This window comes from Pristiophorus japonicus, unplaced genomic scaffold (genome assembly GCF_044704955.1).
Source record: "Pristiophorus japonicus isolate sPriJap1 unplaced genomic scaffold, sPriJap1.hap1 HAP1_SCAFFOLD_931, whole genome shotgun sequence".
In the NCBI taxonomy this organism is placed as follows: Eukaryota; Metazoa; Chordata; class Chondrichthyes; family Pristiophoridae; genus Pristiophorus; species Pristiophorus japonicus.
The window spans coordinates 102,146-118,122 of record NW_027254859.1 but is presented as its reverse complement, the minus strand read 5'-3'; the positions used below and the strand labels follow the sequence as shown (position 1 = coordinate 118,122).

General features: G+C 46.1%; 1 protein-coding gene and 1 long non-coding RNA gene across 2 annotated transcripts in view; one reads left to right on the top strand and one right to left on the bottom strand.

The window, feature by feature from the left end:
• LOC139257929 (zinc finger protein 420-like) overlaps positions 1–15,977 on the top strand; it is a 28,062-nt gene that overhangs the window by 5,020 nt on the left and 7,065 nt on the right. Inside the window, exon 4 of the mRNA XM_070874677.1 lies at positions 3,865–4,964. Within this exon, the coding sequence (XP_070730778.1) occupies positions 4,218–4,964 (747 nt within the window). The 5' untranslated portion in view covers positions 3,865–4,217. The remainder of the gene's footprint in view (positions 1–3,864; positions 4,965–15,977) is intronic.
• On the bottom strand, positions 11,773–15,517 carry LOC139257930 (uncharacterized). The gene is made up of 2 exons (XR_011592361.1): positions 13,373–15,517; positions 11,773–12,401 (listed from the first exon to the last, which is right to left on the bottom strand). It is a non-coding gene; the product is annotated as an uncharacterized lncRNA (long non-coding RNA).

Here is a 15,977-nt window from a genome sequence, read left to right as displayed (position 1 = left end):
CACAGATCCCTGAAGGTAGCAGGACAGGTAGATAAGGTGGTTAAGAAGGCATACAGAATACTTGCCTTTATTATCCGAGGCGCAGAATACAAGAGCAGCGAGGTTATGCTTGAACTGTATAAAACACTAGTTAGGCCACAGCTAGAGTACTGTGTGCAGTTCTGGTTACCACATTTCAGGAAAGATGTCATTGCACTAGAGAGGGTACAGAGGAGATTTAGGAGGATGTTATCAGGACTGGAGAATTTTAGTTATGAGGAAAGATTGGATAGGCTGGGGTTTTTTTTCTTTGTAACAGAGGAGGCTGAGGGGAGACCTAATTGAGGTGTATAAAATTATGAGGGGCCGAGATAGAGTGGATAGGAAGGACCTATTTCCCTTAGCAGAGGGTCAACAACCAGGGGGCGTAGATTTAAAGTGGTAGGATGTTTAGAGGGGAAATCTCTTCACCCAGAGGGTGGTGGGGGTCTGGAAACCACTGCCTGAAAGGATAGTAGAGACAGAAACCCTTGCAGCATTTAAAATGAACTTGGATTATGTATTTGAATTGTTGAGACCTACAAGGCCATGGACCAAGAGCTGAAAAGTGAGATTAGGCTGGATAGCTCTTTGTTGGCTGGCATGGACACGATGGGCTGAATGGCCTCCTTCAATGCTGTAAACTTCTGTGATTCTATGATCCTGTACTGACAGTGATGAAGTTTGTAAATTATGAGAAATATAGAAGATTAAGGGGTGATGTAATTGAGGTGTTTAAGATGATTAAAGGAGTTGATGGGGTGGATGGAGAGAAACTATTTCCTCTGGTGAGGGAGTCCATAACAACGGGACACAACCTTAAAATCAGAGCTCGGCCATTCAGGGCTAATGTCAGGAAGCACTTCCTCACACAAATGCTGATTGGCTGTTTCTCTTGTCTGGAGAGTCTAGAACTAGGGCTCATAGTCTCAGGATAACGGACGGCCATTTAGGACTGAGATGTGGAGAAATGTCTTCACTCAAAGCGTTGTGAATCTTTGGAATTCTCTGCCCCAAAGAGCTGTGGATGCTCAGTCATTGAGTGTATTCAGGGCTGAGATCGATAGATGTTTGGACAGCAAAGAAATCCAGGGATATGGGGATAGTGCGGGAAAGTGGAGTTGACGTAGAAGATCAGCCATGATCTTGTTGAATGGCGCGGCAGGCTCGAGGGGTTGTTTAGCCTACTCCTGTACCTATTTCTTATGCTCTTAAAGCATAGTGGAAATCCGGAACTCTGTTCCCCATAAAACGGAGGCTGGGGGCCAATTGAAAATCCCAAAACTGAGATTGATAAATTCTTCTTAGGCAGGGGTATTAAGGTAATGGAACCAAGGCAGGTAGACGGAGTTAAAATACTGATCAGCCACGATTAATTGAATGGTGGGACAGGCTCAAGGGGCTGAATGGCCTTTTCCTGTTCCTATGTTCCTACTTACAGTGATGACTTTTGTAAACAGCTTTTACAGGGGATTAGAAGGTGAGGATATTCAAACAGGATTAAACCTGGGCCCCTCCTGTGGCTATGACTCAGTCACACTGGGTGTTACCTTTACCCAGTGAGCCATTGGGAGGAGGCTCCAGTGACCCTGTTGGAAAATGCAGGTGAGGACAGTGGAATAGCCTGTCGACACTCACTGTCGAGGATCACACATGGAGATTGGGCACATAGGTCATACATTGGTGAGTGTAGAACTGAACCCAGCCAGAGTCAGTACCTTCAGGGGAGGAGAGGGAGGGGAACCAGTGAGTGTAGAACTGAACCCAGCCAGAGTCAGTACCTTCAGGGGAGGAGAGGGAGGGGAACCAGTGAGTGTAGAACTGAACCCAGTCAGAGTCAGCGTCTTCAGGGGAGGAGAGGAGAGAAGGATAAAATAATAGGAATATGTGCAATGTGCCTTGCTCTCTCCCTGGATCCTAAAACTACTGAACTCACTCTTCCCATCTGAAGTCTACAGGCTCTAAAACTGAAGCTTGGTGTCCCTCCGTCCCGACTCCTTCATTTACACCTCCTTCCCCCCCTTGGTTGTGTTCCACACTCTAGGCCCTGGTCCTTCCCCGGGACAAGGAGAGGACCCGCTGGGCTGACTGGCCCTGCTTTATAACATCACTGCAGTGCCTAGCAACTAACCTCCCTGAGCCGTGCTCATTATGGTCTGGGTTTAGCATTTGATGGGACAGTGTAGAGTGAGCTTTACTCTATATCTAACCCGTGCTGTACCTGCCCTGGAGTGTTTGATGGGACAGTGTCGAGGGAGCTTTACTCTGTATCTAATCCGTGCTGTACCTGCCCTGGAGTGTTTGATGGGACAGTGTAGAGAGAGCTTTACTCTGTATCTAACCCGTGTGTACCTGCCCTGGAAGTGTATAAGAAATAGGAGCAGGAGTAGGCCATTTGGACCCTCTAGCCTGCTCCGCCATTCAATAAGATCATGGCTGATCTGATCATGGATTCAGCTCCACTTCTCTGCCCGCTCCTCATAATCCTTTACTCTCTTATCGCTCAAAAATCTGTCCATCTCCGCCTTAAATATATTCAATGACCCAGCCTCCATAGCCCTCTGGGGCAGAGAATTCCACAGATTTACAACCCTCAGAAAATAAATTTCTCCTCGTCTCAGTTTTAAATGGGCGGACCCTTATTCTAAAACTATGTCCCCTAGTTTTAATTTCCACTATGAGTGGAAATATCCTTTCTGCTTCCACCCTGTCGAGCCCCCTCATTATCTTATAAGTTTCAATAAGATCACCTCTCATTCTTCTGAACTCCAATATGTCTAGGCCCAACCTACTCAACCTATCCTCATAAGTCAACCCCCTCATCTCTGGAATCAACCTAGTGAACCTTCTCTGAATATCCTCCAATGCAAGTATATCCTTCCTTAAATACGGAGACCAAAATATATGAAGGTTAAAATCGCCCATGATTATTGCCGTTCCTTTTTTACAAGTTTCCATTATTTCTTGATTTATGCTCCGTCCAATTGTGTAGCTACTATTAGGGGGCCTACAGATTATGCCCACCAGTGACTTTTTCCCTTTATTATTCCTTATCACCACCCAAACTGATTCAACCTCTTGATCCTCTGAGCCAATATCGTTTCTCATTAACGCACTGATCCCATCCTTTATTAACAATGCTACCCCACCTCCTTTTCCTTTCTGTCTGTCCTTCCGAATTGTCAAATACCCCTGAATATTTTGCTCCCAGTCTTGGTTACCTTGCAACCATGTCTCTGTAATGGCTATCAGATCATACCCATTTGTATCTATTTGTGCCGTCAATTCATCTATTTTGTTGCGAATGCTACATGCATTTAGACAAAGCTTTTCAATTTATTTTTTTCCCCTTTTTTCCCCTTGTTTCCTCTGACTTCAAACTTACTTTCTACATGTTTGATGGGACAGTATAGAGGGAGCTTCACTCTGTATCTGACCAGAACGTATTTCAGGCACACACTCGGTGCTCAGCATACCCGTAGAATACAGTGTAGAACTGAACCCAGATAGAGTTAGCACCTTCAGGGGAGGAGAGGGGAACCAGTGAGTGTGGAACTGAACCCAGCTAGAGTCAGCACCTTCAGGGGAGGAGAGGGAGGGGAACCATTGAGTGTGGAACTGAAGTCAGCCAGAGTCAGCACCTTCAGGGGAGGAAGAAAATAGCGAGAAGGAAGAAATGATGGAGATTGTGCGATGGGTTTGGATTTCCGCTCAGGGAGGAGGGATGGGGATTTACAGCTTTGGGGGGAACAAGACAGAAAAGAATGTTCCATAGAAACTAGAATTGTCTGTTCTGAATTTCTGTCCTGTCCTTACAGTGATGAGTTTTGCAAACTCCTTTCACAGGGTATTATAAGGGGAGGATTTACAGACGGGGAACTCGAACCAAACATTGTGTCAAGATCTGACAGAGTCACTCGATGCATCAGGATCTGAATATCATCGGCCTTTGAAAGGGAAAGGAGAAATGTTTGTCTGTGGGAAAAGATTTCAAACATCAGTGTGACTGGAAAAGCACCAGACACACACACCCGAGTGAGAGTGTTCCAGTGCACTGACTGCGGAAAGAGCTTTAACCAGTTACACAGCCTGAAAAAAATCGCACCATGTACAGCGGGGAGAAACTGCAAACGTGTTATGTGCGTGGGCGAGGCTTTAACTGATCGTCCAACCTGGAGAGACACAAGGATAGCCACACCATGGAGAAACCGTGGAAATGTAGTGACTGTGGGAAGGGATTCGGTTACCCATCTGAGCTGGAAATTCATCGACGCAGTCACACTGGGGAGAGGCCGTTCACCTGCTCGGTGTGTGGGAAGGGATTCACTCATTCATCCAGCCTTGTAGCTCACCAGCGAGTTCACACTGCGGAGAGACCTTTTAAATGTTTGGACTGCGGGAAATGCTTTAAAAGTTCCGGGGAACTGAGGCGCCATAAACTTGTTCACTCTGATAAGGGAGCTTTTAAATGTTCTGACTGTGAGAAAAGCTTTAAAATCAAAATGGATTTGCTGAGACATCAGCGAGTTCACACCGGGGAGAGGCCATTCACCTGCTCTGTGTGTGGGAAAGGATTCACTCAGTCATCCAGCCTCACTGCCCACCTCCTTGTTCACACCAATAAGAGGCCTTTTAAATGCTCTGACTGTGAGAAGAGCTTTAAAAGCAGAAATCAGCAGATGATGCACCAACACACTCACACTGGGGAGAGACCGTTCACCTGCTCAGAGTGTGGGAAGGGTTTCACTCAGTCATGCCATCTCACTACACACCAACTTGTTCACACTAATAAGAGGCCTTTTAACTGTTCTGATTGTGAGAAGAGCTTTAAAAGCAGAAGTAGTCTGATGATGCACCAACGCACTCACACTGGGGAGAGACCGTTCACCTGCTCTGAGTGTGGGAAGGGATTCACTTGTTCATCCAACCTGCTGAAACACCAGCGAGTTCACAAGTGATTGCAGGGTTGGATTCTGCTGTGAACCACATCGGGACTGAACCGTGTTCATTCTGATAGTCGGGCTGTGTTTCTCCTGTAACTGGGCCGGAGTTTAATTTTCTGGCTATCTGACAAATAAATCAGTTTTGGTTCCAACACACTGTGTCGATTCCTTGATTTCTCCATTATAAGAGGAGACTAATTGTTGTCCCGTTACCAACTGTTCCTTTTTTGGAACTTTTCTCCTCCATTTAACAAAGACTTGTCCTTATGCAGCACCTCACATGACCTCAGGATGTCCCAAAGTGCTTTACAGCCAATGAAGTACAACAATATCAAAGTACATTTGAAGTGCATTCACTGCTGTAGTATAGGAAATGCAGCAGATGATTTGCACACAGCAAGCTGCCATGAACAGCAATGGCCAGATAATCTGTTTGAGTGATATTGTTTGAGGGCTGATGGGGCCTCCGTTGAACGACTCATCTGAAAGATGGCAACGCCGACAATGCAGCAATCCTGTGCTGTATCTGCCCTGGGAGTGTTTGATGGGACAGTGTAGAGGGAGCATTACTCTGTATCTAACCCGTGCTGTACCTCCCCTGGAAGTGTTTGATGGGACAGTGTAGATTGAGCTTTATGTATCTAACCCGTGCTGTACCTGCCCTGGAAGTGTTTGATGGGACAGTGTAGAGGGAGCTTTACTCTGTATCTAACCCCGTGCTGTACCTGCCCTGGAAGTGTTTGATGGGACAGTGTAGATTGAGCTTTATGTATCTAACCCGTGCTGTACCTGCCCTGGAAGTGTTTGATGGGACAGTGTAGAGGGAACTTTACTCTGTATCTAACCTGTGCTGTTCCTGACTGCAGAGTGCTTCAGGCAGACAATATGATCTCAGAATACCCCATTCCCCAGCACTGACATCCATCACCTCGATGAGAACATCAGTTAACCCAAAGATAAGAGAAACCCATCAGTTCCTCCCCTGGACACAGATCCGGAGGGGCGAGTGTCCTGAACATTGTTGTACAGTGTGCTCAATAGTTCCTCCCTGGGTCTGAGCCTTTTGGTGATGATTTGAATTTGATGCCCTCGAGTTACTGACTCATCGACTGGTGGAAATAGTTTATCCTCATTTACATGATCAAATTTTGAACACCTCCCTCAGATCTCCAATTACCCTTTGTTCTAATGAAAAGAACCCCAGTTTCTCCAATCTCCCCAATAACTAAAGGCTCTTGTCCCTGGTATCATCTCAGTGAATCTCCATGGCCTCCACATCCTTCCTGGTATAAGATCCCCAAAACCTGACACAATATTCGAACTGCAGCCTAACCAATGATTTGTGCAGGTTTACATGACCTTTGCCCCATTGTACTCCACATCCCTATTTATAAAACCTCAGATCCTATGTGCTTTTTAACCACTTTATCACTTGTCCCTCCTACTTTTAAAGGTTTATGTATCTGAAGCCCTTGTAGGTTTTAGAGATATTAACATAACATGGCTAAAACACATTGACATAAAGTGGCTGATAAAATGTGCATCATGGGAAAGAGAAGTTTAATCTGAGGTAACTCAAACAATCGATTCACTGCAGACAGGTCACCATGGCAACACTGATAAGACATTCCATTCACTGAACCCACTGTTGGAATCTGTAATCAGATCAGGGGAAAGAACAGGGTTTGTCTGTTAGTAACCACAATGTAAGCTCAAACCAGAGTGAGTAACACAATAGATTAGATTATAATGTGTGATGTTTATACCTAGAATTGTGAAACTATAAGAAACAACTACTAACAGCAGGCAGGGGAGTTTAGCGATACTGACAAAATTACTGAAGAAAAGTAACTGCTGGGAACCAGGGAAAGTGTCCTTGTAAATTAGAGAAATTCCAGCTGTCTTTTCCCAGCTTCTTGCCCAAACCGAGCAGAGAAGACAAAGAAGAGTCCGGTGCCAGAGGTGGATCACTGTAGGGTATAACAGTGAGGGGAGACTGATGTAAGGGGGTAATCAGGACTGGAGACACCGGAGATCAAGCTCAGGGCGCCTGAGGTTCCATCCAGCGGGTTGACCTCGTGTCTGTTACTGTGGACACGTGGGACTTGCATGTTTACTCTGATGTGGTAGAGCACAGAGAATCTGGTCAAATTATATTTCTTAAGATATTAAAATTGCTAATAATTAATCATTGAATATATTTAAGGTGGAGATAGACAGAGTTTTGAAAGATAAGGGAGTCAAGGGTTATGGGGAGCAGGCAGGGAAGTGGAGTTGAGACCAGGATCAGATCAGCCATGATCTTATTGAATGGCAGAGCAGGCTCGAGAAGCCAGATGGCCTATTCCTGCTCCTATTTCTTATGTTCTTGTGTTCTAACAGTGGACTCTCAATCCCTAATAAGACAAGGAATTAGCTAGAATCTTACAACCCTAAATCTCTCTGCTCCTCTACTCCATTGAAAGTTTTACCATTTAATGTACATTTCCTCCCAAAATCTATCACAGCACATTTCTTTGCATTAAATTTCATTACACATCTACCTGCCCCAATTACTAACCTATGTAAAAACAATGAAGGCACTTAAAGTCCTCTTCACAGTTGGCCATGGGCCCTTTTTGGTGTTCCCTGGAGATTTTGATCATGTGCCCCATATACCAAAGCCCAGATCATTTCTCTGTATTGAGAAGAGCAATGGTCCTAACACTGACCCTGGGGACACCACTGTTTACATCCCTCCAGTCTGAAGAACATTCATTAACCACTACTCTCTGTTTTCTGCCCTTTACCCAAATTCCTCTCCACACTGCCCCATTCCCTTTAATACCGTGAGCCTTAATTTGATCAACAAGCCTCCTGTCCGGCACCTTATCAAACATCTTTTGACAATCCATCTACACAACCTCCACTGCATTTCCTTTCTCACTGCATTGTGTTATTTCCTGAATCCCTGCTGTCTGTCCTGAATTAATACATTTCACAAACAAATGCTGCAATGTTTGCTCCACCCTTCAGGGTTCCATCTATTTAAAGCCACAACAGAAAGGTCCCGTTTCCTCCTGGAGTTTGAGAGAAATCAGCTTTAACAATGGGGCAGAGTTTCAGCCAATCAGGGACATCCGGGCTCATCCCCGCCCACTGGGTGCCGCAAGCCCCGCCCCTCAGACACTGATTGGTTGGAGGACCATCCGACTGCTGCTCTGGCCCCGCCCCGCTCTTCCTAATCTCTGAGGGGTCTTCACACACACCGCGTGTGGGCCCAGGCCCGAGAGACAACACTCCGCATTATCCACCTCCCCACAACTACCCGCCAGTTTCAGACACAAACTCCGGGACAACTAGGAAGTGCCGGGAAATCCCCAGCGAGCGTCTGTAAATGGAGGAGAAATGGGGACTGGTCAGGGAGTGTCTATAAATGGAGGAGAATAGGGGACTGGTCAGGGGGCGTCTGTAAATGGAGAAATGGGGACTGGTCAGGGAGCATCTGTAAATGAAGGAGAAATGGGGACTGGTTAGGGAGCATCTGTAAATGGAGGAGAAATGGGGACTGGTCAGGGAGCGTCTGTAAATGGAGGAGAAATGGGGACTGGTCAAGTAGTGTCTGTAAATGAAGAAATGGGGACTGGTCAGGTAGCGTCTGTAAATGGAGGAGAAATGGCGACTGGTTAAGGAGCGTCTGTAAATGGAGGAGAAATGGGGACTGGTCAGGGAGTGTCTATAAATGTAGAAATGGAGACTGGTCAGGGAGCATCTCTAAATGGAGGAGAAATGAGGACTGGTCAGGAAGCATCTGTAAATTAAGGCAAAATTACTATTTTTAGTTAACAAATGTATCAGTGATTTTAATGGGACTCTTCCTGTGCCCCAGCTCTTGTAAATATTGGCTGTAAAAGGACCAGACTCTCAGGAGGCTCCACACCACTGGCTGCTTCTATGTCAGTGATCTCCCATCACATTAATGTGCGTCTGCTGTGTGTGTTTAATAAAGTGCCAAGAGCACTTCACAAAAAGTAGGGAACCAGTGAGTGTAGAACTGATCCCAGCCAGAGTCAGCAGTTTCAGGGGAGGAGACGGAGGGGAACCAAAAATTGAGGAGCACCCCTTCAGGTAACTATACAGGGACTGCAACCTCTCACATTGAATATATACATGGGCCATGGACTCCTCTAGGCTGCAAAACACAAACCAGCCTTCGAGTCTGGAAGGGCGTTAAGAACTCTCTTGCTGCTGAAACTCTCATCCATGCCTTTGTTACCTCTAGACTTGACTACTCCAACTCACTCCTGGCTGGCCTCCCACATTCTATACTACATAAACTTGAGGTCATCCAAAACTCAGCAGCCTGTGTCCTAACTCACACCAAGTCACGATCACCCCTGTGCTTTCTGACCTACGCTGGCTCCCGGTTACACAACACCTCGATTTCAAAATTCTCATCCTTGTTTACAAATCACTCCATGGCCTCACCCCTCCCTGTCTTTTTCAGCCTCACAGCCCCACAAGACGTCTGTGCTCCTCAAATTCTGCCCTCTTGAACAACCCTCATTATCTCTACTCAACCATCGGTGGCTATGCCTTCAGCTGTTTGGGCCCCAAGCTCTGGAACTCCCTCCCTAAACCTCAGTCTCTAGCTGTCTTTCCTCCTTTAAGACGCTCCTTAAAACCTACCTCTTTAACCAAGCTTTCGGTCATCTGCTTTTGTGGCTCGGTGTCAAATTTATGTTGTGTCTTGTTAACACTGCTGTGAAGCACCTTGGGACGATTTACTACGTTAAAGGCGCTATATAAATAAAAGTTATTATAAAAACCGTTTCACACGACTGTTCCATGCAACACTCTCCACCCCAGATCCCCAATGGTGCAGGGAAGGACCCCTGCGTAGAGAGCCCTCCATTGGGGATCTCCGCCTCGGCTGGACAGCAGGATGTCCCACCATTGCGACTGAGACTGGGCAATGAACAAAATTCATCAATCAATATACACAGACCTGAGTGCCCGGGTTCTCAGTCCTGGAGCCAAGTACGCTGGCCGCCACTTTTCCATCACTAACTCGCACCTTAAGCCCGGCCCAGTCACTAAATGCTTTCTAACTGTGATTCTAACTCTGGTGGAAAGCTATGAGGCCTCATTTTATTGTGCGACCCGAGAGGCTTTTAATGGCTTCAATAAACTGGCAATAAGATTTTTATTTTAAAAATTGGAAAGTGGTGAAAAATGCCACTTGGGCTGCCTCAAAACTCAGAGAAACCCACTTCATCAGCGCCCGTGCCACAGGGCTCAATATCCACCCCCTCCCACCACTGGTGCACTGTGTCTGCAGTATGTACGGTCTTACAAAATGACCACGGTCAGGTCGTGTGGAGTCAAAGGTCAGGTAACAGAATGAATGGAAATATGGCAAAAAACTGCCCTCAACTCCAACAAATGATTCCTGTTTTGCAGCCATCTTTCCATCCATTCTGCTGCCTGGCCCTTCACTCCACGTGGCCTGACTTTGATCATCTTGTAGATCTTACATATTGTTGTGGATAGCAAGCTGGTTACAAAACAGGAAACAGAGTAGGGTTAAGAGTAGCTACTCAGACTGGCAATAGGTGGGAGGTGGTGTTCCCCAGGGATCAGTGCTGGGAGCACTGTTCTGGCAATAGGTGGGAGGTGGTGTTCCACAGGGATCGGTGCTGGGACCACTGTTCTGGCATTAGGTGGGAGGTGGTGTTCCACAAGGATCAGTGCTGGGACCGCTGTTCTGGTAATAGGTGGGAGGTGGTGTTCCACAGGGATCGGTGCTGGGATCACTGTTCTGGCAATAGGTGGGCAGTGGTGTACCACAGGGATCAGTGCTGGGACCACTGTTCTGGCAATAGGTGGGAGGTGCTGTTCCACAGGGATCGGTGCTGGGACCACTGTTCTGGCAATAGGTGGGAGGTGGTGTTCCACAGGGATCAGTGCTGGGACTACTGTTCTGGCAATAGGTGGGAGGTGGTGTTCCACAGGGATCGGTGCTGGGACCGCTGTTCACGCAATAGGTGGGAGGTGGTTCCACAGGGATCAGTGCTGGGACCACTGTTCTGGCAATAGGTGGGAGGTGGTTCCACAGGGATCGGTGCTGGGACCACTGTTCTGGCAATAGGTGGGAGGTGATGTTCCACAGGGATTGGTGCTGGGACCACTGTTGTTCACTAATTAAATAAAGGATTTGGACTCGGGAATGAGAAGTAAAATTTCCAAATTTTTAGATGACACAAATTGGGAGGTAGAGTTAATACTGAGGAAGACTGTGACAAAATGCAAGACATTAATAAGTTTGCAGAATGCGTGTGTAATTGGGAAATGAATTTCAGTATAGATCAGTGTGAGGTGGTGCGTTTTGGTAGGAAGAATAAGGAGGCCACATTCTATTTGGGAAATAAGAGTCTAAATGGGGCCGAGGGCCAAAGGGATCGAGCGGTACAGATACACAAATCACTAAAAGTAGTGACGCAGGTTAATACGGCCATTTTAAAAAGCAAACAAAGCACTGGGGTTCATTTCTAAAGGAACCTTCTGTTCCATGCCCAGGAGTCTGAACCATGGAAGAGAGCGGCTGGGAACATTTCTTACACAGCTCAAGATTAACCCGCACGGCGACTTTGTTGTCAGTGCAGAGAGACGAGAAAGACCAAAGTGCTGTTTGCCCCTCTCCCTGAAGGACTGTGTCCAGGCTGAAGTTCTGTTTCACCCATACAATCCTCCCCCCAGATTGTCCTCTCTGAGCTCCAGCCAGGTGATGCTAAACACTCAGGTGGGAAAGACAAAAATCCACAGCAATGTGTTTAAAGCAAAGCTGATTTATTTCCCATTCATCCAGAATATTAAACTCCAGCCCAGTTATAGGGTTATTAAGCAGAAACAAACCCCAACTGTCAGAATGAACATGGTTCAGTCCTGGATGTGACTAACAGCAGCAACAACAGCAGAATCCATCCCCTGCAGTCACTTGTGAACTCGCTGGTGTGTCAGCAGATGGATGAACGAGTGAATCCCTTCCCACACTCAGAGCAGGTGAACGGTCTCTCCCCACTGTGAACATGTTAATGGTACATCAGTTCCCCAGAGCTTTTATAGCAGTTCCCACAGTCCGGACATTTAAAAGGTCTCTCGTCAGTGTGAACTCGCTGGTGTATCAGAAGGTAGGATGAACGAGTGAATCCCTTCCCACACTCGGAGCAGGTGAACGGCCTCTCCCCGGTGTGACTGCGCTTGTGTCTCGATAGGCCAGAGATTCGGCTGAAGCCTCGTCCACACACAGAACACGTGTACACTTTCTCCCCACTGTCAACGGTGCTTTTTGCTTCTATATTGAGAGGCCGATGATATTCAGGTCCCGATGAATCGAGTGACGCGGTCAGATCTTGATGCGGTGTGCGATTTGAGTTTCCCGTTGGCAAATCCTCCCCTCCCCTGTAAAATTAATTTAGAACAGGAAAAAGGCAGTGTGAGAGAGAACATACAAAGAGGCAGGTTAGTAATTTAAACTTAATGAATCTGCTAATTTGTGGGGGTGGCATGACAACAAAGTGACCTTGAAAGCGGCCGGATTGTCGTAAAAACCCAACTGGTTCACTAATGTCTGACTCTGGCTGGGTTCAGTTCTACACTCACTGGTTCTCCTCCCCTAAAGGTGCTGACTCTGGCTGGGTTCAGTTCTACACTCACCAGTTTCTCTCCAATATGTGACTCATGTGCCCAATGTCCATGTGTGAACCTCGACAGTGAGTGTCGACAGGCTATTCCATTGCCCTCACCTGAGGCCTCATCATGCATTTTCCAGCAGGGTCACTGGACTATCCTCCCAATGGCTCAGTGGCTACAGGCACTGACCAGTGTGACTGAGTCACATTCACAGGAGGGGCCCAGGTTTAATCCCCTCGGCGTATCCTCCCCTTCTAAACCCCTGTAAAAGCTGTTTACAAAAGTCATCACTGGAACATAGAAAGAGGAATAGGCCATTCGGCCCCTTGAGCCTGTTCAATTGGCCCCCAGTCTCAGTTATATGGAAAACATCGAGTTCTGCATTTCCACAACCCTTTACGAACATAAGAAATTGGAGCAGGAGTAGGCCCATTGGCCCCTTGAGCCTGCTCCACCATTCAGTAAGATCATGGCTGATCTTTTACCTCAACTCCACTCTGGTTACCGACCCTTCTGACACTGAAAATTGTTTCTCCTTCTTAAGAGGGTTGGCGGGCTGGAGGAGGTTACAGAGATAGGGAGGGGCGAGGCCTTGGAGGGATTTGAACAAGAGGAGGAGTATTTTAAAGGCTGAAGTCACCAGCCATCTCCCCCAGTGCAGAATGTGACTCATTACGAACAGGAAGGATTTTTGTTTAACTACTAAAGATGCATAATGAGGGGGAAATCAGTCTCTGTACCTTTAACTAACAGCAACATGGAAAGAGGGAAATCTTTAAACACCTGGTCCACTTGGCACCAAAGTTTCTGAAACTCATAATAGGAACTCCAGGGAAACAAAATAGCTATGTTGATAAAGGATGGAATCACTGCAATAGTGAGAAATGACATTGGCTCGAATGATCAGGATGTTGAAACAGTTTGGGTGGAGATAAGGAATAATAAAAGGGGAAAAAGTCACTGGTGGGCATAGTCTATAGGCCCCCTAACAGTAGCAATTCTGTTGGTCAGAGTATAAACCAAGAAATAGTGGGGGCTTGTAAAAAGGGAACAGCAATAATAATGGGGGATTTTAACCTCTGTATTTATTGGACAAATCAAATTGGTCAGGATAGCCCTGAGGAAGAATTCATAGAGTGCATAAGGGACGGGTTCCTTGAGCAATATGTAACGGAACCAACCAGGGGAAAGGCGATCTTAGATCTAGTCCTGTGTAATGAGACAGGATTAATAAACAATCTCCTAGTAAAGGATCCATTTGGAATGAGTGACCATAGCATGGTTAAATTTCAAATTCAGATGGGGGGGCGAGAAAGTTGGATCTCAAACCAGCGTACTAAGGTTAAATAAAGGAGAGAAAAAGTTATGAGGGCAGAGTTTGATAAAGTGGACTGGGAAAATAGATTAAAGTATAGGACAGTTGATGAACAGTGGCGTACATTTAAGGAGCTAGTTCATAACTCAAGAAAAATACATTCAAGTGAGGAGGAAAGGGTGTAAAAGAAAAAATAGCTATCCATGGCTAACTAAAGAAATAAAGGATGGTACCTAATTAAAAACAAGGGCATACAAAGTGGCCAAAACTAGTGGGAGGACAGAAGATTGGGACGCTTTTAAAAACCAGCAAAGAATGACCAAAAAAATGATTAAGGGAAGGTAGACTATGAAAGTAAACTAGCACAAAATATAAAAACAGATAGCAAAACTAAGACAGTAATAAGAATATAACAGAACCAAACCCTAAACAATAATTTAAAAAATTTATATTTTTTATTATTTAAATCAAAAAACAAACATTTATGGAAAGTAAGGGAAAAGGAGATATACGGCAGAAAAGAAACAAACAAACCAGTAGGAAAATAAAACATTAGACCCCTCCCACAAAAAATGCCCACCCCAAACCACGGGTATTCAACTCGGTGTGGCATCACATACTAACAGAACAAAAAGATGGCGGGCTTCTACATTTTCACCTAACAAACAGTTGGGCAACAGACTACAAAAACATAGAAAATAGGTGCAGGAGTAGGCCATTCGGCCCTTCGAGCACAGCAGAGGGAGAAATAAGGACCATAAGACCAGACAAAACAAACAATTAACACCACATCACTGAGAGAAGCAGGAGCTTTAAATAGTTCTTGTCCCTGCTCACAGCCCTTCTCGTTTTGACTGACCTAGCGGAAGGTGAGGAGCTCTAAACCCTCCATAACCTCTCACTGTACGTTTTTCATTCTAATACCCTCTGACCCTTGAACCCCCCTGCTTTCCCCGGCCTGTGGTGAAGCCCCAGTCAGGGTGAAAGGTGAGGCCGACAGACTACAATCAGCCACCGAGACACGGATCATGGAGTGAGTATAAATCCCCCCGGACCTTTCCTCCCCCTCCCTGGTGGATTTCTCTCTCACTCTATCAGATTTCGGACCCACGGTGCTCCTGTCCCATTAGTTACAATCAATGTCAGTGTGTGCCGCCGGGCCTGATGTCTCTGTCCCCTTGCCCCACAACAGGGCATTATTGCCGTGGTACCGGAGTGTACACAGACAAAAATACATCGAAAAACAAGAGCAAAGTGCGTCCTAAACCCCCCGCCCCATCATTCATAAACACAACCCTCACCCAAACAGTTAAAACAAGGTCATTTGTTGTTATTAAACAATTAAATTAAAAATCCAAAAATAAAAATCAGACAATCACACCACCAAAGTACAAAACTCAGTCTCCCCAAAGAACGTAACAGCGACTTAAAATCAACCTAAAAAACCCGGAGACGGATTCCCTTCCCCGGGACCTCCGCTCCAACCCGCCTCCCTCCCGGGCCACACAGAAATCCAGCCCGAGGCTCATCATCGGCACTAGGCCCGAACACACAAACCACCGATTGACCCGAGACACCATCCCGAAAACCGCACTAGCCCCCCGCACACCCTGACCCGAGGCCCGGATATAGTCGCACAAAAATTAAATTTAAAATAATAAAATAAAGTCGGGAATCTCTGGAAAACAGAGAGTAGCAAGAAACGGCGGCGACCCAGCAAGTCCGAGAAATAACCCCCCCAACAACTTTGTCGTAGTGTGTTACAACTGAGTGATATTTCAGAGTCAACCACATTGCTGTGGGATCTGGAGTCACATATAGGCCAGACCAGATAAGGGCATCAGATTTCCTTCTCTCAAAAACATCAGTGAGCCAGATGGGTTTTTACAACAATCCAGTAGTTCCATTACTGATAGTAGCTTTTTATTCTAGATTTATTTAATTAATTGAATTTAAATTCCCCAGCTGCCATGGTGGGATTTGAACTCACATCTCTGGATTATTAGTCTAGGCCTCAGGATTATCAGCCA